Genomic DNA, 24,341 nt, shown 5'->3' on the forward strand with positions numbered 1-24,341 from the left:
CTTGTTTTTAGCTAGTTCCTTTTCCAAAGCGCATTTTTCTTGTACTATTTCTTTTTCTGTCTTTTTAGCCTGCTCAAGGGAGAGAAAAAGAAATGGGTCAGTTCACAGTAGCTGACAGGCTCTCCTGAGCACACTCGGCCCGTGTGGCTTTCACACCTACACCACGCCTTGTACTCCTCCTGGCAAAGGTGCCAGGCAGGGCATCTGAGGCCCAGGAGGCTGCACAGACAGCCCTGCAATCGGACACACCTCTGCAGTCAGACTCCCAGCTCCTTCCTCGCTAGGAAGACAGGGCTGCACGCCCAATCTCCAGCGCTTCCCTCTCAGGAGGATGTCAACTTTTAAAATGTGACCTTGACTAACAGGAGGAGGTGTGAATACTCGCTGACACCAGTGCCGTGTCAGCGCACACTGCTCTACCTGTCACAGGCTGCTTGCCATGTTCAAAGGGACACATTAGCCACCTAGGAGTTCTTAATGGGAAACTCAGACAAACTACATCTGGTTTAACTTCTGGTCGTGAAACTCTACTGAGAGCGTAAGTGCAAACATCACCCTCGCACCTCAGTGAGAAGGCAGTGTAAATCTGCCTCTACCCACCTCTCTCTGGAATCTTTTGTTCTCCTCCAGCAGGGACTTCTTCTCCTGCACCGATGCTTCCAGCTCACTTCGCAGCCTTGCGATGGTGGCTTCCAGAAGCTCCTTCTGCACCGCCGTCCTCTTCTCAGCATCCTGGGCTTTTTGCACACACTGGTTATGCTCAAGGGTCAGATGGTCCCTTCAGGAAGAGAGTTGGGAAAGATGAAAGTCAAATGAGAGCTCTCATTTAGCAGGAAGAGCGATTAAACGTTGTTAGAGAACACATGACTAAGTCCTACACAGAGCCCTTATAAATGTTCTACCAAACTAGCTGCTTGAAGGCAGAATCCTCATCTTTGTAGCTGGCCTAGCCAAGGTGAAATAAATGTTTTCATTAAAAGTGAGAAATACAAATGCAAGAACAAAAGGTGCATAGGTAGCAGCCGTGGTTTACTTACAGATGAGCCTGGAGTTGCGTCTTCTCATTCTGAACGGCCTGCAGCTCGCCTGTGATGCTGGCGTGGGCTGCATCCAGCAGCAGGCTTTGCTCCTGGAAAGTCTGAGTCATCATCTTCTGCTCCACCTGAGTGTCAGGAGTAACAGCGAAAGCTGAGAAGCCGTCTGACACGGTGTTACTCAGAGCAACCCATCAAAGCCATGGACTGACTTAATACAATTTTTAAGTGTATTTTAATGCCTAGCTTCTCTTTGTTCCTGCCGGCGTGACTCCAGTTGTATCATTTTATAGTTCCACTGGCCAACAGTCAAGAGGTATTATATTTACTCAGGCTTCTGGGTAAGCTCCTAATATGAATATATTTTTAAAGATTAAAAATTATATTAAGGATACTTTCGGTATATTAAAATTTCAATATGGTCATTTATTTTAAAAGCTTAAACAGTCTTAATGTATCTAAGCATCAGATAAAAAGATCTCTTCATCTCTGTCTTCCCCGCCCTCCAATCCCATTCCCTAGTATTAATCATTTAATAGTTTAACAGTGAATTCTTTTGAAAGTATCTCCGATTGTACTGAGATACTGTTACAGCAATAGAATTGTAAATGTTTTCCACAATTTTATTTTCTGTGGGTCATCATTTTGGAGTTACCAAAACTTTTTTTTTCTGGTATTAAGGATTGAACCCAGGGCCTTCTTACTGAATTATATCCCTAGCCCCTTTTTATTGCCTGAGATAACATTTTTACACACACACACAGACACGCACACACATACTTTTACCTACAATCTTAAAAGTTTTTGCAAACACACACATATTAACAGTTATTTTTGCAAATATGTTTTAAAATGCTTCTATTTTAATGATATTTGATTGCAAAATAAAGCTTCATACCTGTACACTTATAAAATGGGATACTACTTGCATTCTATTTCAAAAATTTGAAATACTTGTGACAGTGTTACATGTATTACATTATTCTTTAGGTCCATAAAAATAGAGATTTTGTCTCATTTGCACCTATAATTCTACCTAGATTGAACATCATATTTGGACAGGATAAACACTGTTGAATTAATAAAAAGTATTGAGTATTTTTATGCACAAAACATATTTAACACTGTGGGGAAATAATAGGTCCATACAATAATAAGTTTGCTTTGAGCAGTTCACAATTTAAGACAAAAATAAATCATGAACATCAATTATTACTAGAGAATGCACAATAAAGAGGCAGCACAATGTAATGGTAAAAAACACTGGCTCTGAAGTCAGACCGAGGCTTATTTTTCGTTGTTCTGCTTTGTTTCATTTTTTGAGGTGGGGTCAGTACATTGCCCCAGCTGGTCTTGAACTCCTGAACTCAGTGACCCACCTGCCTCAGGCTTCTGGGCACACATCATCACAGTGGCTCAGACCTAGATGAGATCCAGCTCTCCTCCCTGCTGGTTAGGTAAGGAGGACTTCACTGCTTAGATTAGCAAGTACCTCCAACCTTCATTGTTCTTATTGGTCAATGAGGATAATAAAGATTCTTTTATACAGCAGGTGCTGTGATTAACAATTCACAATGAAGCTGTAATTCATGTCTTGCTGCCAGGTGGCTCTGAACCACCAGGGTACATGCATCACTGTCCCACTGGGCAGCTTGTACCATCCAATGATACTGCCTGATGGGACAGTCATGTATGTAACACCAGTGGTTCAAGCCAGTGCAAACATGTTCAGGAGGGTAACATATGTAAAATCCTTAGCACAGTGGATGGTATATGCTAAAAAAGTAAACACAGCACTATTTTTATGATAGTTTAGTGTCCAAGGAATAGAACTTGAAAAGGGAAACATCCCTTATGGCTTGGAAAGATCAAGCTCTCTGATCAAAGTCAGTCTTAGCAGAATTTCAAATAGCTGGAGATAAAAGTGGAGAGCATTCTCAGCAGAGAGAACGGCATAAGCCAAATGGGAACTCCCCGGTGTCTGGGGAGACAGTAGTGCGTTAGAGTCAGTTACACGTGATCTGTAAATAACAGGACAAGTAGTTACTTTTCCTAATGTAATGATATTTGAGAAGAAACCATAGAAAGCACCGAGTATAAGGCCAAATACACACCCCTACGATGACAAATGAAAACTACTAAAATCAAAACGTAACGTAATTCAGTGAAGTTCTGGAATCTGCTATTGAAGTGTTCTATTTGCCCAGGTGGCTGTGTACCTTTCCTGATCCCCTCAGCCAGCCTGGCTCCCTGCTGCCCCATCAGAAGTCCACTAGTGCCCTGTGAGTACCTGCAGCATGGCCTGGTGATCAGCGATGAGCCTGGCCTTCTCCACACTGGCGGTCTGCAGCATGCTGCTCAGCTCGGAACACTTTCTTGTCAGCTGGTCATTCAGGACCTAAACCAACATTTCCACACGTCACAGGTCTCGTGATGCAGAAGGACTTCACTTACGCGTCATTGGTTTTAATGTGTGGGAAGTACGTCACTATGTATGCAAACCTAATTGATTTAACCTACACTCAATTCATATTTCACAAGTTTATACAGTGCATTCAATGTCTGGAGTCAGTATCATAAAAAGTTCTAAATTAAAAGGATGTATCTGTTGACTGGGGGAGCAGCTGGGCAGGTAGGATTAATATCATTAAAATGGTCATATTACCAAAAGTGATACATAGATTTACTATATCCCTATGAAAAATACCAACAACTTTTTCAGAGAACTGGGAGAAACAATTGTAAAATTTGTAAAGAACCAGAAGAGATCCAGAATAGCCCAAGCAATCCTCAGTAAAAAAGCAAAGCAGGAGACATCATGATTATGGATTCTGTGTTATACGATAAAGCAATAGTAAAAAAAAATACCATGGTACAGGCACAAAAATACGTATGTAGACCCAGGGAACAGAATAAAAGACACAGAAACAACCCCATGCACTTTTAGCCATCTGATATTTGACAAAGGGGCCAAACACATATGGTGGAGAAAAGAGAGCCTCTTCAAAAATGGTGCTGGGAAAACTGACTATCCACATGCAGGAGACTGAAACTAGATCCTTATACATCACTCCGCGCAAAAGTCAGGTCAATGAAGCAAAGACCTAGACATATAAAAACAGTGAAAATGCTGGAATAGGCAAGGACTTCCTGAACCAACTCCAATAGCATAGGAAATAATATCAAGAATCAACAGATGAGATTATATTAAATTAAAAAGCAAAGGAAGTGCTCCAGAGTGAAGAGACAACTGACAAAATGGAGAGAACAGTTTTCCAAGTACTCCTCCAATAGGACTAATACGTACCTAGAAGAACTCAAAAAGTAACCTCCCTCAAAGGATCCAATCAAAAAATGGGCAAATGAACTACACAGATGCTTCAAAGAAGTACAGTTGGCTGATAAGTACACAAAAAGGTGTCATCTTTAGTCACTGGGGAAATGCAAATCCAAACAACTCTGAGATTCCATCTTACTCCACTCAGGATGGCTTCCACAAGCACAAAAATCCAGTGCCGATGAGGATGCGGGGGAAAAGGAATTCTTCTAAATTGTTGGTGAGAATATAAACTAGAACAACCACTACAGATACCAGTATGGAGATTCTTCAAGAAACTAAAATAGAAATTCCATTTAGTCTGGCTATACTTCTCCTAGATAGATAGATTTCAAACTATGGTGATACAGGTGCACCCATGTTTACAGCATCACAAGCCGCAACAGCTCAACTCTGGAATCAGCCTGGATGCCCATCCACAGAAAAATGGGTAAGGAATATATACACAGTGGATTATTATTCAGCCAAATAAAAGAGTTAAGTCGTATCATCTGTACAACATGGATGGAACTTAAAGTCGTAATGTAAGTGAAGTAAGTCAGACACAGAAAGTACTGCACAGCTTCTCTTCTACGAGAAATGCACCCCGATGAGAGGGAGGAGTAAAGCAGGGATTGCAGGAAACAGAAAGGCAGGCTCTGTGATGAGCGAGGGGCTGGAGGGGTGAGGGAATGTGCTGTGTGCCTGCACCAAGCCCCCAAAGAGAAGAAACTGCTGTGCACCAGAAACATACACAAATGAAACTTTAAATCCGCAATTATTAATCCAAGGTACTCAGCACTGTGCCTGGAATGTGGGATGAGCATAGTAAAAATGTTAACTATATCAGTATAGGAAAAGTAGTAGTAGTTATTAGTTTATAACAGGTCATTTATTTTGTATTTTATTTATTATAAAGAAAGCACAGCAAAACTATTATCCTAACGTTGCAATTAAACTGTACCAAGTTATTTTTAAGTGGTAAACAGCAATTTACTGGACTCTGTGATATTCACTTCAGTATAACTACCTAGTTGGTGACTATAATATACATGTACATATTAATATAAAGGACCAGCTAAACTTGGGAACCACCATTCCATGGGAAATGATTACACTTAACTCCAATATCCAGGAAATATTTACCAGGTTCCCACTGTGCTATTTGCTATGGAAGATACAGAAACAGTATAAGACGTAGCCCTTGCCATTGAACTGCTTACAGGTTAACTGGCAGGGGCGGCAAGATACTTATTTAATGACTAATTACAAAGTAAACAAAAGCAAGGTGTAAACTAGTGTATGACTTAGTAACGTATCTTGTATACCACTGTGTCACAGGAACTTGAAGAATGAAATGAGCAATGCACTTAATTTGATAATGTTTCAAAGATGAATTAGTTCTTATGGAAATAAAAACTTGGGTGATAAGGATGGTATGAGTTTATATTACCAGGATTAGTTTTGGTTCTTTAACTAAACATAAGTACTATCTAAAAACCACAGAAATCAAGATTTACCTGTGCTTTTTCTAATGCTTGATGAAAGGTTAATATTTCAGACCTCAAATATGCATTTTCTTTATGTTCTTTGTTGAAAGACACTTGCATATTCTAGTAGGAAAGATAATTATTCTCCTTTTCACATGTGCATTATATGTATCTCCATAAAATACCTATCTGTATTCTCGCTGGTACCAGTTCAAGTTCTAATGACATACAGATGTTCATCTTATAAGACATTTTAAAAAACCTTAATATCTTCAACTCCCAAACTTCTCTTTATTTCTAAATTATTTATAGGAAACAACACGATACCATTATGTACACCTGTCAGAATGTCCAAGTCCTGAACATGGGCCACAGCAAACTGAGGTGAGGAAGTGCAGTCACTCATTACTGCGGGTAGGACTCAAAATGATAGAGATGCTTTAGAGGATACATTGGGCAGCTTCTAATGGAACTAAAAATATTAGTACCACATCACGCTCTCTAGTATTTACCCAAAGGAGTCGAAAACTTATCTCCAACAAAAATCTTCACATAGACATTTATAGCGGCCTAATCTTAATTTGCCAGAACTTAAAAGCAATTAAGATGTCCTTCAGTACGCTAACAGATAGCCTGTAGGAACATCCAAACAATGGAATATTACTCAGCACAGAAGAGGAACGAGCTATCAAGCTAAGAAAAGCTAAAGTTACATAAAAGACTTTGAACTGAGAAAAGCCAGTCTAAAAGGGCTACATGCACCGTGTGGTTCCAACCACACGCCATTGTGGGGAGGATGAACCTAAGCAGATAGCGCAAACCCCGGTTGCGCCGGGGGGTTAGGATGGGCAAGGACGGACAGGCAGAGGACAGAGGTGTAGGGTGGTGGAAGTACTCAGTATGATACTGTTGCAGTAAGTATGTGTCCTTATAGATTTGTCCTAACCACTGAATGGATGCTTCCACAGGGAGGCCTAGTGTAAAACAGACTTTGAGCAGAATGATGTGTTAATGTGGATTCACGGATTGTGAGGACTCTACCCTGTGGGGATCTGAGCAGAAGGAAGACTGCACGGCAGCGGCAGGGGCTGACACAGGAAATCTGTGTACCTTTTGCCTAATTTCACTCTCAACCTAAAAATGCTCTAAAAATATGGTTTATTAAAAAACTTTATTAAATCTATTCTCGTATTGGGCTCCCAATGAGAAAGGGTTTGCCTGAACCGTAACCTACATTTTGACCACTAGATTTCTATTGTGGGAGTTCTACTTTCTAAGGTAAACATTTATGTTACATTACATATACATTTTTTTCTTAGCAGCAGTAAGATCTTGTGGCCTCAAATGAACACAGACATAGATCTTTCAAAGCTATAGGTGAAGACAGGGTACCTGGGGCGGAGCTGAGGAAGGCACCTACGGTCTGCAGAAAAAACAAAACCAAACCAGTTCTCTGAGGTAGTGTCGGTGACGTGACTGTGGGCTGGGATTTCTCTAACAGTAAGCAAGGCAAAGACAAAGTGTGATTCTTCTCCTACAAAGACCACTTTTCCATTTTCCCAGGAGATGCATCTCAAGAAAGATAACTATCACACAAGACAGGATGAGCCGGCATCCAGAACTATTGCAAATGGGACCATCCCATCAAGGATTAACTGTGAAATGCATTAAAATATAAAAGTAGTTCTATATACATATATTTTTTAATTTAAAATTTTTGTCAGTAGTGGTGATTGAACCCAGGGCCTTCATCTTAGCCATCTCCCTACCCTTTTCTAATTTTTAAAATTTTGGGACAGGGTCCTAATAACTTGCAAAGGTGCCCAGGTTGGGCTGAAACTCCTGCCTCGGCTGCTCAGGGTGATGGGATTATAGGAGTGTGCCCATGCCCGCCCATTTCTTAAATTATGGTAAGATAAACACAAAACTTACCGTCCCAACCATTTTTAAGGGTACAGTTTAGTGATATTAAATACATCCACACTGGTGTACAGCCTACACCAGTATGTAGCTCTGTCTCACATTTCATTAAAAATTTTTCTTTTAACAATTAGTTTACAATTGACAAAACACCTTTTCAAATTATAATAACCTGCATGAGATGAGTAGTTTTTAATACCTAGTATTAGCCTGAGTCCAGAAGTTATTTACACAAAACGTTTTTTTCTAAAGCTGTTGGGAGAATCACAAGGATTATATACCAACATAAAGGAGAAAATGAGACCTAAGAGAGGGAGGACCATCTCTGTGCTCTACAACCTGAAAACTTACCTTGTTTTCTTCAAGCAACTTGGAAATGAGGTCATCTCTAGAATCTAAAAACAAAAGGTCCACATGACTATGACAAAAATAACTTACTACACTGAAATAACATGCTATTTTTCCCTGCAAAGCTTTAATTTTTATAGGCAATAACTTTGGGGGGAATAAGATGAACATAAGTATTCTTATAGACTAAAAGCCTATGTGTTTTGTCTTTTGTTTTTAGTTGATTTTATTTAATTTTAATTTTTTTTTTTTTTTTTTGGTCCTGGGAATCAAACTCAGGACCTCATACTAGCTAGGCAGGCACTGTGCCACTGAGCTAAATCCTTGGCCCTGTTTTTAGTTTTCTGAGACAGGGTCTAACCATTCAGCTCAGGCTGGCCTGAACTCACTATGTAACCCAGGCTGGCCTTGAACTCACGGCAGTCCCGCCTTAGCCTTCCGAGTGCATGTGCCACCACGCCTGGCTTAGCCTAAGTATTTTTATCATATTTTTATAGACTGGAAACTAAGCTACGGAATTATCAAAGAAACTAGTTCTTTGATCACAGATGATCACAGTCATCTGCAATGACACACGAGGTCGTATTTTACTCAGAGTTAAGATGATATGTCTCAGGGATCTTCTTACAAACAACAGAGGCAGGGACATAATGGGAAACAGCTCAGGGAAACAGACTGCCATGAACAAGGATGACGGGGACATAGAGGAGGAACAGACCAGGGCGGTACTGAGGGAGAGGACACGGCAGCTCCTGGTGAAGTCACAACAGGCCTGGAAGGACATCTGGCATTCAGACTTGGGCACAGGGTGAGGGCAGGCTCCTCCAGTGCAGAAGAAATACAGGGCCAGGAGCAGGTCTGGGGCCTGGGGTCAGAGTGAGTTCGAATGCATGCTTAGTTTTGCACATGTTCTGATACACCTGCAGGGCAGCCAAATGCAGATGCCGCCTTGGCAGTAAACAGTGGTCTGCAGGGCAGGAGGGTTGTGTGTGTGTTTGTGTGGGGACTTTGAAACCATTCAGAGAATATATGCAGTGTAAGAAAATTAAAGACAGAAAGGTGGGGGGTAATTTGGCACTGTGCACTAGTACAAAGATGTAACTTTCTAAGAGTAACGCTTTGGCTTTACAGAAAAACTCAAAGACCTATTAGTTTTGTTTCACTTAAATCCTAAAGCCCCCAAAATATAAAAACCACATCTTATATAGAATATTCAGTATGAAAACTATAGTTTTTGAACATATGAATCCATGACTCATTAAAATGTGTGAAGGATCAAAAAGAAAACTTGTTCTGAAAACCCTACTAATCAAAGTAAAAAGGAATATTTAAGTTGAAAAAACAATTTAATCACTTTAATACATACAGATATTTACTGCTAATATACTTAATAAAAACTACTTTTTAAATTAACCAAAGAAAATATTTAAAGGCATTCCTTTTATTAATCTAGCTAGAATGACTATAAAAACATAGAACTGCATATATGCAAAAATCTTTAACTCAGTACTAAGCACATAGCAGGTATTCAGATGGCCTCTTTTCACCTCATGCTAGTTTGAATTACTACTGTTTCAATCTTTACTCCTTAATGGCTCCCACGTTTTTTACAAAATTCAAATATACAGCATTATTCCAACGTGAAAATGACATGAAAATCTCACTTCATGGGGGAGCCCACTACTACAGCAGAAAGACGCCCGAGTCAGAGCCAGCTGCCCTGCGTGCTGTGGGTCTGCGACGCTGCGTCAGGTGTCTCCCCAAAGCCGCCTGTGGTCACAGGCGAGGCTTTTCAGAGGCCGCTGGATCTAGAGTGTGTGATGCGGGGATTAAGGGTGTGTGATACTGGGATCAAAGGTGTGTGATTACTAAATTAGTCCACCGACTGGTTTGGCATATTCTGGGTGTGAATGATGAGAAATCCCAGCCCGCGTGTAAGCGCTACCAGCCCTAAGGACCTGTAGCCTGGATAGAATGCAAGGGACAGAAAGAAGGCTGCTGTCCTCACTTGCTATCTGCTACTGCCTCGCTGCTGCTGCTTTGCTGCCTTCTGCCCTCCCTTCCATGCCTGGACTGTTTGTCCTCCACGATGCCCCTCTGCCATGCAGCCCTGCCTTTGAGCCAGCCAACTGTGAACTGAAACCTCCACCAACTGTGCACTACGATAAACCTCTCCTCCTTCCACTTTGGGTGCCAGGTATTTTGTCTCAGCAACAAGGAGGGTTAGTCATCAGGGTCACTGGGCACAGCCCACCTGGGTCTTCGTATTCTTCTGTACAGTGGGCGTATTTTCTTCTCTTCCAGACAAGGCTATTGTAAGGCTCAAGCGAGATCATGTAACGTGCCACAAAACGTAACACACTTTTGTAGGCTCATAATCGGAAGATGACAGAAAGTCACCTTGGGACACTGTCAGTGAGAATTTCAGTGGTAATTCACAACCCAACAACTACAAGGAAAAAAAGAGTCCACTATTTTGTGCTAAAACAATGTAAATCATAACACTGGAGAGATTACTCTTTCCTCTATATTCTGTGTACCGTACTTTTCATTTCCTTCTTGGCATTCTCTGCCCGTCACAGTCACAGAGTAGAGATGGTGAAATAAAAGGAACACTAGGCTTGGAGTTAGAGACCCAGGGTTAGGCCTCACTTTGCCATTTCTTCCTCTTGTAACTGCACGGCTGAGTATGAAATAGTTTATGGGAAATCACGCAGTGCTAATTACATAGCCCTGTAATCTCTGTAGCTGAGACCACCTTAAAGCTGCTTTAGAAGACATATTAAAGAAGCAGAAAGATAAAGAGCTGATGGGTTAGGAGCTGCTTGACTCTGAGCACACAGAGGCGACCCCGTCTCTTCACTCGCTGTGCTGCTCTGAGGACTCATTCACCTGTAAAATGCGGAGATCAGTTTGCGGTCTCTGTAAGGTCCCTCACGCCCGCCACCTTCACAAATATAAGTTAATCAAAATACACTGACAATCTGAAGAATGGAGACTCTGACATGATAATAGACTCAGTGAGGTAACAAGACTTAATAGGTTTATACCTTTATGATTTTTGTATCTATTTGTTTTGTTTTTTGTTTTTTTTGGTTTTTCTCCGGTACCAGGAACCGAACTCACGACCTTGCGCCTGCCAGGCAGGCGCTTTTGCCGCTGAGCTAAATCCCCAGCCCCATGATTTTTGTATCTAATATTCAATCTACATGTCTAGAAATCAAATGTTCCCAAATCCACACCTCAATAAGCATGGGAAGAGGGGCTAAAACAGTTTACAATTAAGAGGGTCAGTTTCTTTATAGCAACATTCATCTTGGTTTCAGCATTAGAGTCAGAATGGCAATCAGCTATTTTCTACATTCGAGACTGTAGGAAATACGAGAGGCCCTGGCTACCTCAAGAACTTGGGCCCTCAAGGGCTTTGCACGGACCCTCAGGGTTCCAGCAAAAGTGTGATTTCTCGCAGCTGTGCTCTTACTCAGGTCAGCCTTGAGTTGCAAGGTAGCAGTCTCCAACTCTCCCTTTTTCTGTTGCTCCTGGGCCAGTAGATCTTGGGTGGTCTGCATAGAATTGCGCAAGGCCAGGCAGTTTTGCTGCAAAATGTGCACCTGAAATTGCATAAGAGAAACTCCTTTTCTGTAAGGTAAGACTCGTCATAAATGGCCTTCTAGATTTCCCAAACTGCACAGTAAAAACCCCGGCAGAACGCAGTGGGTTACAGCAGCGGTCCGCACGCTCTGCCGCACAACAGTCACGGGCCGCTCTACAGTGCCGCGAGCGTGTGAAATGCAGCTCATGCTGCCAAGGATCTGAATCTGTAGTTTTGTTTAATTTTAACTAATTTACATTTAAATAATTGAAATTTGCTGTATAGATATATTCCTGATTGCTTTGCTTATTAATATTCTTTGCCTCAAGTGTTAGTTCAGTTTAGTCTTTATTTTCTGTCCAGGTCACACACATATAGCAGGAGGCAAGGGCAGTGCCTTCCAAGTCAATGCCTATAGCAGAGACTGCACGGCGCAGGGAGGGTGCTGTACCAGGAGCTATGTGTGTCTATACGGCCTGACACAAACACGTCTCTGCTCCTCAGCCGTCTCACTCATAAATGAAGCCTGCTGGAATAAGCAGCAGTAGAGTAGAGCTGGTCTGTTCTTATATTGCACTAAATTTTTAAAAATTGTAATAAGAATGTTAATAAGTTACTAGAGAAAAGTACTTAATAAATCTAAAGAGAATTAGCGAAATTTTAAGTTTACAGCTAAAATATTAGCTTTTCAATTTTTTTTTTTTTGTTTTTGTTTTTTGGTTTTTTTCTGGTACCGGGAATTGAACTCACTACGTTGCGCTTGCCAGGCAGGCGCTGTGCCGCTGAGCTACATCCCCAGCCCCATCAGCTTTTCATTTTTGATTTCACTTCTCTACCATAAACAAGGAGAGGAGATCTTCTACCTGTTTCCGTTCCACCTCCACCGTGGATCCCATTTCCTGTATTTTGAGGAGCATAGCGGATCCTGATTTTTCAAGAGATTCCCTGAAGTGCTTCTCCTGAGCCAGCTGTCTCCTGAGCTGCAGAGCAACACTCTAGTTAGGCAAGACCAGCGAACACCCTACCCGCCTAACAAAGAGCGCAGTCACCACGAGAAGTCTGCTGGGCACATCAACGCCCTCGGATAACCCCTCGGACACTCGCTGCTCACTGACGGCTGCCCAGAAACATGCTCGTGTTCCTCCCTAAGGGGTGGAGTCGAATCTGTCGCCTTCGTCTTCCTGATGTTGAAGTCTGCTTCCCAAATTTGGGATTAAGACCTACCGGAAAGCTGCACGCAGCACTCAGAAAAAGAGTAGGGTGGAACAGAGAGCATGTCTAGTGAGTAGTAAAGGAGAGCACTGCTGTGTGAACTGCTGGCACAGATGTGTATCTATCTCTCACACACACACACACACACACACACACACACACACACGGCGTTGCAGTACACAGTACAACTGGTTGTCACTGGAAAGTTTGAAAAACTAGTATCATGTCTCAGTAGGTATTTTCCTTATTTCTCTATTTTCTGGCTTTTTTTCAACTCAGCTTTTGACATTTGTTCTTATCATCTGCTTTTATACTGTAGTACTATAAACATACCTCTAAATGCTCTTTCAATTCTGTTTTGGAATTTGAAGTTCTAAACAATGCAGTAATTAAGCAGGAGACAAAACTGACACTAAGAATTTCAGGTACTGTGACACGACAAGCACTACGTATTTGATGTCTGCCCCTGGCTCCTGGCACACAGCTCCCCAGACCCAGGGAGTCTCCAGGTGAGAGTGTCATTCCTTGAGAGGAGGTGAATGGAGGGCCCTGGATACCTTCAGAGAGGCTGATCAACACAAAGCCCAAGCGTGAGAAGAGGGCTGGGACTTGCAGCCCCAACCAACCTCTGCGGAGGGGACCAGAGCTAAAGGTCGAGTTGATCACCAGTGGCCAGGGACGCCATCATGCCTAAGTAATGAGACCTCTATAAAGGCCCAGAGGACTGGGTTGGGAGAGCTTCCAAACAGCCGTGGGCTGGCAGTGTGAGGAGAGGAGGGAACTCCATCCTTCTCCCACAGGGTTCACCCTGCACATCTCTCTGTTCACTGTTCACTTGTATACTTAGTGACACAGGTCCACCATCTCTTACCTGAAATGCTTAGGACAAAAAGTGCTTTCGATTCTGGAGGCTTTTGGATTTCTGTAGGGAGCAGCTGAAGCTGGAAATCAATCACACATGGGGGCCTAAGACAAAGCTGGCCAAAGAACAGGAGAGTTCCTCCCGGAGAGCTCCTCCTGGAGGCAGGTAAACAAGCTGTTCCAGCTTGTTAACAGGTTGCTAGGCAGAGAGGCTGAAATTGACAGCAACCTCCTGAGGGTGTACACAAATGCTCTGCAGTTCTTGGGCAGTTCTTTTCCTCCCATCAGGAGAGAGGGCGCCACCTGACCTCAGCTTTTGGCTCTTTATTTCTTCATCCTCTGGCTGTTTTACCGGGAACATCAAGAGCCACATCGGTTCATGGCAGATTTCATTATGTGCACGAGCTATGAAGTAAATATCCTCTTATACAGTATCTGAAATCTGAAACTTTTGACCACCTCCATAATGCTCAATAAATTTCAGATTTTGGAGTACTGCAAAGTTCAGATGTTCTGATATAGAGTGCTCAGCAGGTATTCTTAAAATAAATGGGTAAATGTAAGGAGAGAGTTCTCCTGAAAACATGAAAGGAGACTTAAGGACTGGGGGAGGGACGAAGGAGAAAGGGAGGTAACGGGGATGAAGTTAATCCAGCAAACGCTAGGCAAGTACCAACACACCAGGATGAAACGCATTCTTGTGTATCACTAATACACACCAAAAACATCAAATCCAAGGCAGCTGCAAAACAATACATTCTAAATGGTATACAAAACATACAAACATACAAAAAAAGTTTCCCTGAGTTCTGTGAGCAACTCTAGTGAACTGAATCTACAGGGCTGGTTACGGGACCCTGACTTACCCACAGGGCACAACCTGAGTTTGCAGCTGACATCTAAAGTTGGGGGTGGGGAGCAGTCTTGTGGGACTAAGCCCTGCACTGTGGGATCTGCCCTTACCCCCAGGCGGACAGTGTCAGATTCATCAAGTCATAGGAGATCCAGCTACTCTCCACTGGAGACAAGAACTGCTTGGCGTGTGCAGGGAAATCCCCACATGTCCACAGTCAGAAGTGTTGAGTGGTGGGTGGAAGTGGGAAAATATAAATTATGAGAAGAGATACCTTCTAGCTTAAAATAGGATTGGTGAGAATGCTATTCCTTTGATGAAGTAATGTTTAAGTGAAAGAAATTATATTTTTAAAACCCAAGGAAGATGACATAATGTGATGACATTTTATAATTACTGTACATATTTTTAATGTGTGTTTCCCTATTGGCGATGCAAGAAGAATTACTAGGTTCGTGTTACCTCTGAAACACTGTAATTTTCTTTGCAACATGAACCTTTTATCAATAGTATTTGAATACATCTTATCAGGGCTATGTATTATCATTCCCTTAAATCATGTCTAATTTTATAAGTGAAAAATAACACCTTGCTATTTCTGCATTTCTTTGGCTTCTAGTGAAATGAAACATCTTCTGATATGGTTATTAGCTCTTTAGCTCTTTCTGAGCTATCAATACTTTTTTCCTTACCCATTGTTTTTTTAGGTCTTTCTAAAAGTCCGTTTTAAATTCTTTAAAGGGGAAAATTATTAACTTTTGCCTACCTTTAAAAATAATACTAATTTTACTTTTTTACATGTAGAAGTTTTAAGTTCTCATATGGTCAAATCTATTGAGCTGTATATAATTTTGCTTCTTCAAGCTTAGACATTCCTTTTCTTCCAATGACAAGTTAAATATTATAATTTTATGTAACAGTGAGTCACAGTTTTCATTTGGGGCTACGTTTTTTCTGGTTTTTGTATCAGATCATAATTACTTCATTGTAAGGAATACCTTAATGCATTTTTCTAAGCTCTGAACCCAGTTATATAGTAGAATATCATCAAGATATGATTGTTTCTGGAAGGTTTCAGGATTCTCACAAACCACCTAGTTTGTACTGTAGTTATATCATTGTTAAATGTGCTCAATCTATAAATCAGCCATTAAAGTCAATATTTCACTGTTTTGAATTGTTTATCATTCTCATGATATAGCTTTTAAAAGATTTAGCTACTTTTTAAAAAATCATAACTTGAAAAGAAGCATTTGCCTCTTTTATATATAATTACACATAGACCAAGTGTTTATGGAAAGAAACTTTGCTAATTATATTACTAAGGTATTCATTTCTAAAGCATTATTAATGGAAGGGCTATATGTTTTCTCCACAATTTTTCTATAAACCTAAAACTTATCTAAAACGAAGTCCATTAAAAAAGAAAAAATAAAAGACAGTCCATGAACATATCTGAAATTTTGCTGTTTTAACTATGAATGCTCATGCTTTTATCAAATTAATAGCAAGTAAATTTCCCTGCATAAGAGAATTTAGATACCAATGATTTTTAGATACCAATTTTTTAGATAAGCACTACAATTATAATTTTAAAAAGCTTTTCATGAGAAATTTCCTAAAAAGTACAGCTGCTTCTCCAGCTTATAGAAAAGATTCTCTGAACGTAATGTGCCATTTTGATTTGGACTGATGCTATGATTCTGTCCGGGAATACTGCAGTGTTTGGGCCACTGTCAGACCTGCAGAGGGAGCCACTGTTCTGACTCTTGCACTGCCTTACGCTGCCGCTTTTAGCCCAACAGCTCCTTACAGACACCCACCTCCTAATTCCAAACCTCAGGCTGAAGTGAAGGTTCAAGGGAAAAGGAGATGAGCAGGTTTATTAAATGCTTTTTATTTTAAACAGAATTTTAGACTGAAAGGCCTTCGATGAAGGTGCCCACTCGATCATATTGAGCAATCAACCACACGAGCAAGAGCAACTGGATGTGACTACGATTTCCCTGCTGGCTCAGAGGGCATTTGTTTTAGTTCTAGTTTTACAGCAATGTTCAAGAAGAAGGAAGTCTTTCATGTAGTCTAGGCCAGGTACTTTCACTTGACTCATATGTGCCATACTGTTAGTCTTCCCACTACACAGTCATACATTTCCTCTTTCAAAAAACGCTCCTGTTTCTCCCTCTCCAGTTCCTTATTTCCCTTCTTCACTTCCAACACCCTCTAGCATTCTTGTGTCTTACCTCCTGAATTTTAAGGTTCATTTTACGTTTGGTGGTTTTCAGCTCCTCTTCAATAATAGCTGAATTCTTCTAAAAGCAGAAGGAGAAAAAGTTCTAAATAACCTAGAATAACAGGAAGAAATTGTCTAGGTATATCAGTTCAAGTCTAGGCTTTCTTTTGGCATTCTATAACAGCTGTTTCCATATGGTTGTAAATATTGCTTATTATTGTAAGTTTGAAGGAATTATTACTATGAGATGGTTTGAAATAAAATCATTCTATTTCTTTGATTAATGGCTCCTATCATTTCACCTTTTGGAACATAAATTGTGATTAATCATACCACCTCCAATGCAAGATTCAGTAATAATCAGAGGATAAGGTGGTAAATGATAGATATTTTTCTTACAGGGTACGTTCCTTTTTTTTTTAAAGAACTGTTTCTTCTAGCTTCAAATACTATTTATGCTGAGGAGCTGAGGACAAAAACACAGCTTTCTTTACCTATTCTCTTTTTTTTTTATTATGAATGGCACCACAATCTCAGATGTCAACCCAGAGCACAGCTTTCCTCATCTCAGTCCCCACCCTGTACCATAATCTGCAACATTTTCTCCATAAAATATTCCTTTCCTTTCAAAACACCACAACCCTGGGTCAGACCTCATGAGGCTCTCATCACACACGTGAGGCGTGGCTCCTTGGCATCCCTAAGCTCCTCCCCTCACAGAGCGCTCTACAACGCCACCTCCACCATGTGTTCTGGCCATTCACATTCTGTCACTTCTATATGAAAAACCTTGATCACTCCCAGGAGGGTCAGCCCTGCTATGATCATTTTTGATCTTCTGATGCTCTTCAACGGATCCCTTGCTAATATCCAACTTATTTCCTACAAACAAATTCTTGCTCTTGTCAGGGTGGTTTACATACTCCACACCCAGTGGAAAAACTGAGGTTCAAACCTGGGTCATAGGACAAAGAGAGGTGGTGACTGTGGACACATGGCCTCTCTCCCAGCTCCAGGGCTCTACTATTAAAAACAAGTCCTTTCACTTGAATTACCGTAACACCCTACTTCAGAAGGCCTTGCATATAACATGTGCAACAACATGCACTGCCTGGCCCCCGAGAGCAAAGCAGTGTTTTAAGCTCCTTTTCCCAGGAGTCTCTATTCTCTGCTGCCTCTGTGGTGCTCCCTGAAACATCCTTACTTCTCCATTTCCTAAATGTGCAGCTGAGACCTCTACAAAGCAGCTCTGAGCAAAACTTAAATTAACCAATGGGTTTGCCATGTTTACTTGTGAATCTATCCAAGGCCTAGGCTGCTTGTCTAGAAAAGGGCAGCAGACTCATAGTAAGTGAATCTCTGTGAGTCACTAATCCCTACTAAGGCCTGTAATGGCAGATGAAGCCAGAGAGCCTCAAAGGATAAGACAAGGTCATAGCCAAGGACACCTGGATCCAACCTCACCTAGATAAAGACTGTAGCCTCAGGCATCTTACTGCTGGGTTGATTAACTTAATACCTTACTTGGAGAAGTCCTTGAGAGGTTCCACCCTTCTTGAGTACTTCCCTCCCTTCTAATAACTAAATACAGGCCACCCAGAAAAGGTTTTGGTCTTAGCCCCGAGAGAATCTGTGAGAGGGCTTTGATCCTCCTGGAGCCCTGAAATTCCATTCGCCTCTTTTTATTTGTTTGGGAGATTGCGGACCTGATCAGCCGGCAGTACCTAAGGGATATTATTAACTGGATATCCAGCTCAAGGCCCACCTCCTTCCTGTAGCCTACCTGTGCCACACCACAGAGGGCATCCTCACCCGTGCCCTCACCCTGAACACAAAGCCCTTACTCTGCAATCTTCACTTACTGTCCTCCACTCCTATCACATTTTCTCCATTCCTGCTTTTCCTGTTTATCATCGTACCCCAACCAGCACACAAGCTCTTAGGAGAATACGGCCTCTGCCTCGTTCCTCCGGATGCTCACTGTCCCCTGTCCAGGGCAAGGGCACTAGACATTGACTGACAGCATATAGTGCTTTACATCATCAATGCAGGGAAATGTCAAACACCAGGAACCCTCACTTCAAGGCCCCCTATTTCTGAAAGTCAGTTTGTGGGTTTATAGCCCCCCACCCAACCCCGTGGGTACCCAACAGTAAGTTTGTACTTCAGAACTCTGCACTCAAACCTTGGTCTCGGAGGCCATTTCCAGAGTGGCGGTCAACCTTTGCACTTCATCTTGTGCCTTGTCCTCCTCCTGTTTTACATCTCTCAGTTGCTGGCGCAAGTTCATCACTTCAAGATGTAACAGCTTCAAATCTTTGGAGTGCTCCTCCTGTATTATATTCAGTCGGTCCTTCAGTAAAGCTACCAGACATCACAGGAGCGGCAGGCAGGAGCATGCGGAGAGCGAAGGGGAGAAATTACAAACTCATCAAGCATTCACCCAAGACCACACTTCCAGTGACGCTCTTCTCTCGATACCTGTCTTCTGTGGATTCAAATCCTTTTCAGTTTGCAGATGAAAGATGTTCATCTTCAAGGACTGGATGAGGCTTTCCAGATGACACATTCGATTTACCAGAAACTCACAGTTCTTCCACAAAACATCTGTTTTTCCTGGGCAGATTACTTCACTCTGGATAGGACTAATAACTTTCTGGTTGGCAGGGTCTTCGAAATAGTTTGGAGTTTCCAACCGATCTCTGGACAAAGATCCCAACAGAGCAGTATTATGCATGGCAATCTGCACTATGGTGGTCGCAATGACTCAGTCCATGTAGCTTTCTGGTAAGAATTATTTGACAGTTGCATCTACATGGTAAAGAGGCTCACTGTCCATTTACCCAGAGACACACCAAATACACATCCATACACAAGTCAGCTCCCTCGAAGAGAAAGTCAGAAGTGAGCTGAGAGAGAGACATGGCTGACTGAAAAAATACACACATCAAAAGGGCAGGGAAAGGTGAGGCACATGCTCGAAGCTCCAGGTTTCTCCCTGGAAGGAGAGAAGTGCCCAGCTGCTAGTGTACTCTGCCAACTGCTGCTACAGACAGCCTCTAGGTATCAGCAGAGCACACAGGAGAAAAGGCTTGGGGAAAGCTGCTCTGACCTCTTCGGTGCTGCTCGGACCTCTTCAGGCTGACAGAGGAGTTTGCTGATCAGTTAACTCCCTGGAGAGGGTGGTCAGAAGCTCTACTGTCAGCAGAAAAAGCATTTGACAAATCCAACATCCTTTCATGATAAAAGCTCTCTACAAATTATACAGAAAAGGAATGTTCCTCAACACAATAAAGGCCATATATGGGAAGCCCACAGAGGACACACTTAATGGTGCAAAGTTGAAAGCTTTTGCTCTAAGATCAGAAACAAGACAAAAGTGCCTATTCTTATCACTACTATTCCACACAGTGCTGGAGGTCCAAGACAGGGCATTAGGCAAGAAAAGAAACAGAAAGGCATTCAGATCAGAAAGGAAGAAATGAAATTGTCTCATTGTGCCAAAGACATGCTTTTTTTTGAGAAAGGGTCTTGCCGTGTAGTCCAGGCTGGCCCTGAACTCATTACATAGCTCAGGTTGGCCACAAACTCATAGCAATCTTCCTTCTTCAGCCTCCTGAGTGCTAGGATTATAGGCATGTGCCCCCATGCCTGCTTTCTAAAACATGATATTACATGTAGAAAACAAGGAACACTCCACCAAAAACCAAATAAATTCAGTAAAGATGCAATATAAAAATTAACATACAAAGACAAAACATTAACATATAAAACTCAGTTGCATTTCTATATATCAACATTAAACTACCTGAAAAAGAAACAAGGAAAAGCATTTCCCATATGCTACAGAATAAAAAAAGTTAGGAATAAATTTAACCAGGGAGATAAACAATCTGTGCTCTAGAACTATAAAACACTAATGAAAGAAATTAAAGATTATGCAAATAAGTGGAAAGACATTCCAGGATCACGAGTATAAGAACTAAAATTGTTAAAACATCCATGCTACTCAACCAATCTACAGTCAATGCAATTCTTATTGAAATTCCAACAGCATTTTTCACAGATTAAAAAAAAAAATCCTAAAATTCATATGGATAACAAAAGACCCCCCAACAGCCAAAGCAGTCTGAGCAAAAACACATAGTACTTGACTTCAAACTATATCACAAAGCTATAGTAATCAAAATAGCACGACATAGGCATAAAAAGATACATCAGCTGGTGGACTAGGATAGACAGCCCAGAAATAAACCTATTTGTTTACACAATCAATTTATTTTCAACAAAGGTACAAGAACACACAGTGGTGAAAGAACAAGCTCTTCATTGAATGGTGTTAGGAAAACTGATTATCCCTATGCAAAGGGACTGGACCCATACATAAGAGCCAACTGAAAACTGACTAGGGACTTACATGCAAGGCCTGAAGCTACTAGAAGGAAATATATGGAAAAAGACCTTTGATTTTAGGCTTAGCAATGATTTCTTGGATATGAGCCCCAAAGCATAAGCAACCAAAGCAAAACCAGACAAATGAGATTGCATCAAACTAAAAAGTTCATGCTCAGCAAAGGAAAGAATAGAGTGAAAAGGCAACCCACATGCTGGGGGAAGTATTTGCAAATTATAATCTGAGAAGGGGCAAATACTTGAAGTTTATAAGGGCTCAGATAGAAAGAAAATAAGTGACCCAGTTAAAAAATGGGTAAGCACCTAAATAGACATTTCTCAAGACATTCAAATGATAAACAAGTATTTGAAGAAATGCACAATGTCACTTAAAATCAAGGAAATGCAAATTAAAACCGCAAGATACCACATAACACTTAATAGATTTAATAATAAATGGTGAAAGATAAAAGGTATGGATGAGGATGTAGGAAAAACTGTATTTATGTACAAGGTAAATTTGCACAACTATTTTAGAAAACAGTGATAGGGTCTTCAAAACGCTAAAGATACCGTCACCACATGATCAAGTAATCCCACTGCTGGGTATACACCTCCAAGAATTAAAGTCAGTACAAGAACACACAGTGGTGAAAGGACAATCTCTCCATTCCATGGTGCTAGGAAAACTGACTATCCATATGCAAAGGGACTGGACCCACATGTAAGAGTCAGCTCGGAAGCGACCAGCGGTAGGCACTTCAAGTTCACTGCACAGCAGTTACTCACAGCAGTCAAGGGATGCAAACAGGCGCTCATCAACAGATGAATGGTAAAGAAAATACACACAAGTGGATACTATTTAGCCGCAAAAAGAAGAAATTTTGTCACTTGTGACAACATGGATAAATCCAGAAGGCATTATGGCTAAGTGAAATAAGCCAGGCACAGAAAGACAAATATACCACAGGATTTCACTTTTATGTGGGATTTAAAAAATAAACTCAGAAATAGAACTGAATAGTTAGTGGGTCTCAGGAGTTATGGGGGCTGTTGATAGGGGAGATAACAGTCAAAGGGTACAAATTTTCAGTTAAGAGGAATTCTTCCCTGCCCCCTCCCTCCCTCCCTCCCTTCCTCCACTCTTTCCTTCCTTCCTTCTTCACCCCTGTTTCCTCCTTCCTTTGTAGTCCTGGGACAGAACCAAGGACCTCATGCATGGTAGGCAAACACGATTACTGAGCTCCATCTCTAGACCCTAGGTCTGAATTTGTTTTATTGCAATAGGGGAATAAGTTCTAACGATCCACTGCGCAATAAGTGAGTATAGTTAATACTCATGTATTGTATACAGTATTTTTAAATTGCTAAAAGAGTAGATTTTCCATGTTCTTACCACAGAAACGAGTATGTGAAGTGTAGGTAGATATGTGACTCTGGCTTAATAATTCCACAATGCATATGTGTATCATGACATCAGTGTTCCCCACTGTGGTCGGGGCTTATGACTTTCTATTGCCTCAGAATTTATTTTATTTTATTTTATTTTATGCTATTTTTTCAGGCAGGGTCTCACTATGTAGTTCAGGCTAGCCTTGAAATCATGGTGATCCTCCTGCCCCCGCCTCCTGAGTGCTGGAATTACAGGCGTGCGCGACCATGCCTGCCTCAGCATTCATTTTAAATGTAAGTTTAATTTTCTCATACCAAAGCAGGGCTCGGTCACACTTGACAGTTTGCAATACTCTGCCCTCGGCTGGACCAGAGATAAAAACCCAGAGGTATCTTTCCTGGTGCTTCCTTTGAACAGACACACCTTTTCATAAAAGCGACCACCTCTCAGTCCCAGGATGACCTCCTTCTGGAGAGCCAGAAGATAAAGCTTCCCACAGGAAACCTGAATGAGCAGGGCTGGAGCCCAGTGAAGAGGCTGCCCCCAGGCCTCAGTCTGTTCTGCCTGTGCTGCCTGACCTCCCGCGTGAGTATGTGGCCCGAGCTGAGCACTACAGACACTCCACCTTCCCCGCCCCCGACCCCAGGCCGTGTCCCTGAAGCCCTGTGCTTGCGATCCAGTCCCCCAGAGTGGAGGTCGACCCCTTGCTGGGGCTGTTCTGCCCCGGCCACTTGGAACAGTGGTTTCCTGGTGAGTTCACCATGAGAGTCCGCGTCATTTAGAATATCCACAAACCCACACAATTATTTGTCAATTAAAAATAAAAGTAAATTTAAGAAAAAGGTAAAACAAAAATTTGAAGCCTGCATTGACAAGCATTTATTTGCCCCTCCAGATTCAAACATAGCACTAAAGGTAGAGAGGGTAAGTCCAGTGTGGGCTGGAAGATCACTGCCTTACAGTGTTTATTTAATGTGGACTTTTCATAAACTTTCTTCCGTATGTTAAAACATGTAAATATCAATTCTGTAATGGTGAATTAAGAATTAAAGTTAGTATAGGGGCAACCAATGCACATGTTTTTAGAAAATTTTAAAACAAAGTCATTCATTCCTATTATTTTACCAACACACTCAATATTTGTACCAAAGTTCTTTAAAAAATTTTTGTTTGTTTGTTTTTTGAGACAGGGTCTCACTATGTAACCCAGGCTGGCCTTAAACATGTAGTGATCCTCCTGCCTCAGCCTCCTGAAGGCTGGAATTATAGGCATATGAGACTATGCCTTGCTTACCAAATCTAATCTTTAAATGCTAAAGAGTTACTTATTTTTTATGTTACTAACAACTGTACAGTATTGTTATGTCTTAATGAGGTATTCAAGAAATTAATTAAAAAAAAATGCATCAATATATTCCATATCAATGCACAAGCATCCAAATTCCCTAGGCCACAGGTCACCCAACTTTTAAAGTCAACAACTCTTTTAGCAGTACCAGGGGAATAAACAGTTTTTCTGAGTATCTCATTCCAATTGTGGAATCTTTAAAAAGATTTGAAGCCAGTTTTTTAACTTATAATAAACATGGTAGAAAAAAATGAAGACCAAATTAATGGCATGAAGCAACACTTCAGATTTTCCCCCTGACTGATTTTAAAATAAGAACTAAAATTTTTTAATCATATGAAAAATTGCA

The 24,341-nt window shown here is 41.3% G+C and overlaps 1 protein-coding gene across 3 annotated transcripts in view; it reads right to left on the reverse strand.

The window, feature by feature from the left end:
- Ccdc150 (coiled-coil domain containing 150) overlaps positions 1 to 24,341 on the reverse strand; it is a 75,142-nt gene that overhangs the window by 38,497 nt on the left and 12,304 nt on the right. For 2 of the 3 annotated variants that reach the window (XM_013512113.1, XM_013512117.1), the window contains 11 exons: positions 19,341 to 19,561; positions 19,045 to 19,223; positions 16,870 to 16,938; positions 12,564 to 12,680; positions 11,590 to 11,719; positions 8,112 to 8,155; positions 5,871 to 5,963; positions 3,325 to 3,432; positions 1,038 to 1,162; positions 601 to 778; positions 1 to 69 (listed from right to left, as the gene is read on the reverse strand). In XM_013512113.1, the coding sequence (XP_013367567.1) occupies positions 1 to 69; positions 601 to 778; positions 1,038 to 1,162; positions 3,325 to 3,432; positions 5,871 to 5,963; positions 8,112 to 8,155; positions 11,590 to 11,719; positions 12,564 to 12,680; positions 16,870 to 16,938; positions 19,045 to 19,223; positions 19,341 to 19,561 (1,333 nt within the window). The remainder of the gene's footprint in view (positions 70 to 600; positions 779 to 1,037; positions 1,163 to 3,324; positions 3,433 to 5,870; positions 5,964 to 8,111; positions 8,156 to 11,589; positions 11,720 to 12,563; positions 12,681 to 16,869; positions 16,939 to 19,044; positions 19,224 to 19,340; positions 19,562 to 24,341) is intronic. The other variant, XM_013512120.1, reaches the window with a different exon arrangement.

This window comes from Chinchilla lanigera, unplaced genomic scaffold (assembly GCF_000276665.1).
Source record: "Chinchilla lanigera isolate Chin_1 unplaced genomic scaffold, ChiLan1.0 scaffold00002, whole genome shotgun sequence".
NCBI lineage: Eukaryota > Metazoa > Chordata > Mammalia > Rodentia > Chinchillidae > Chinchilla > Chinchilla lanigera.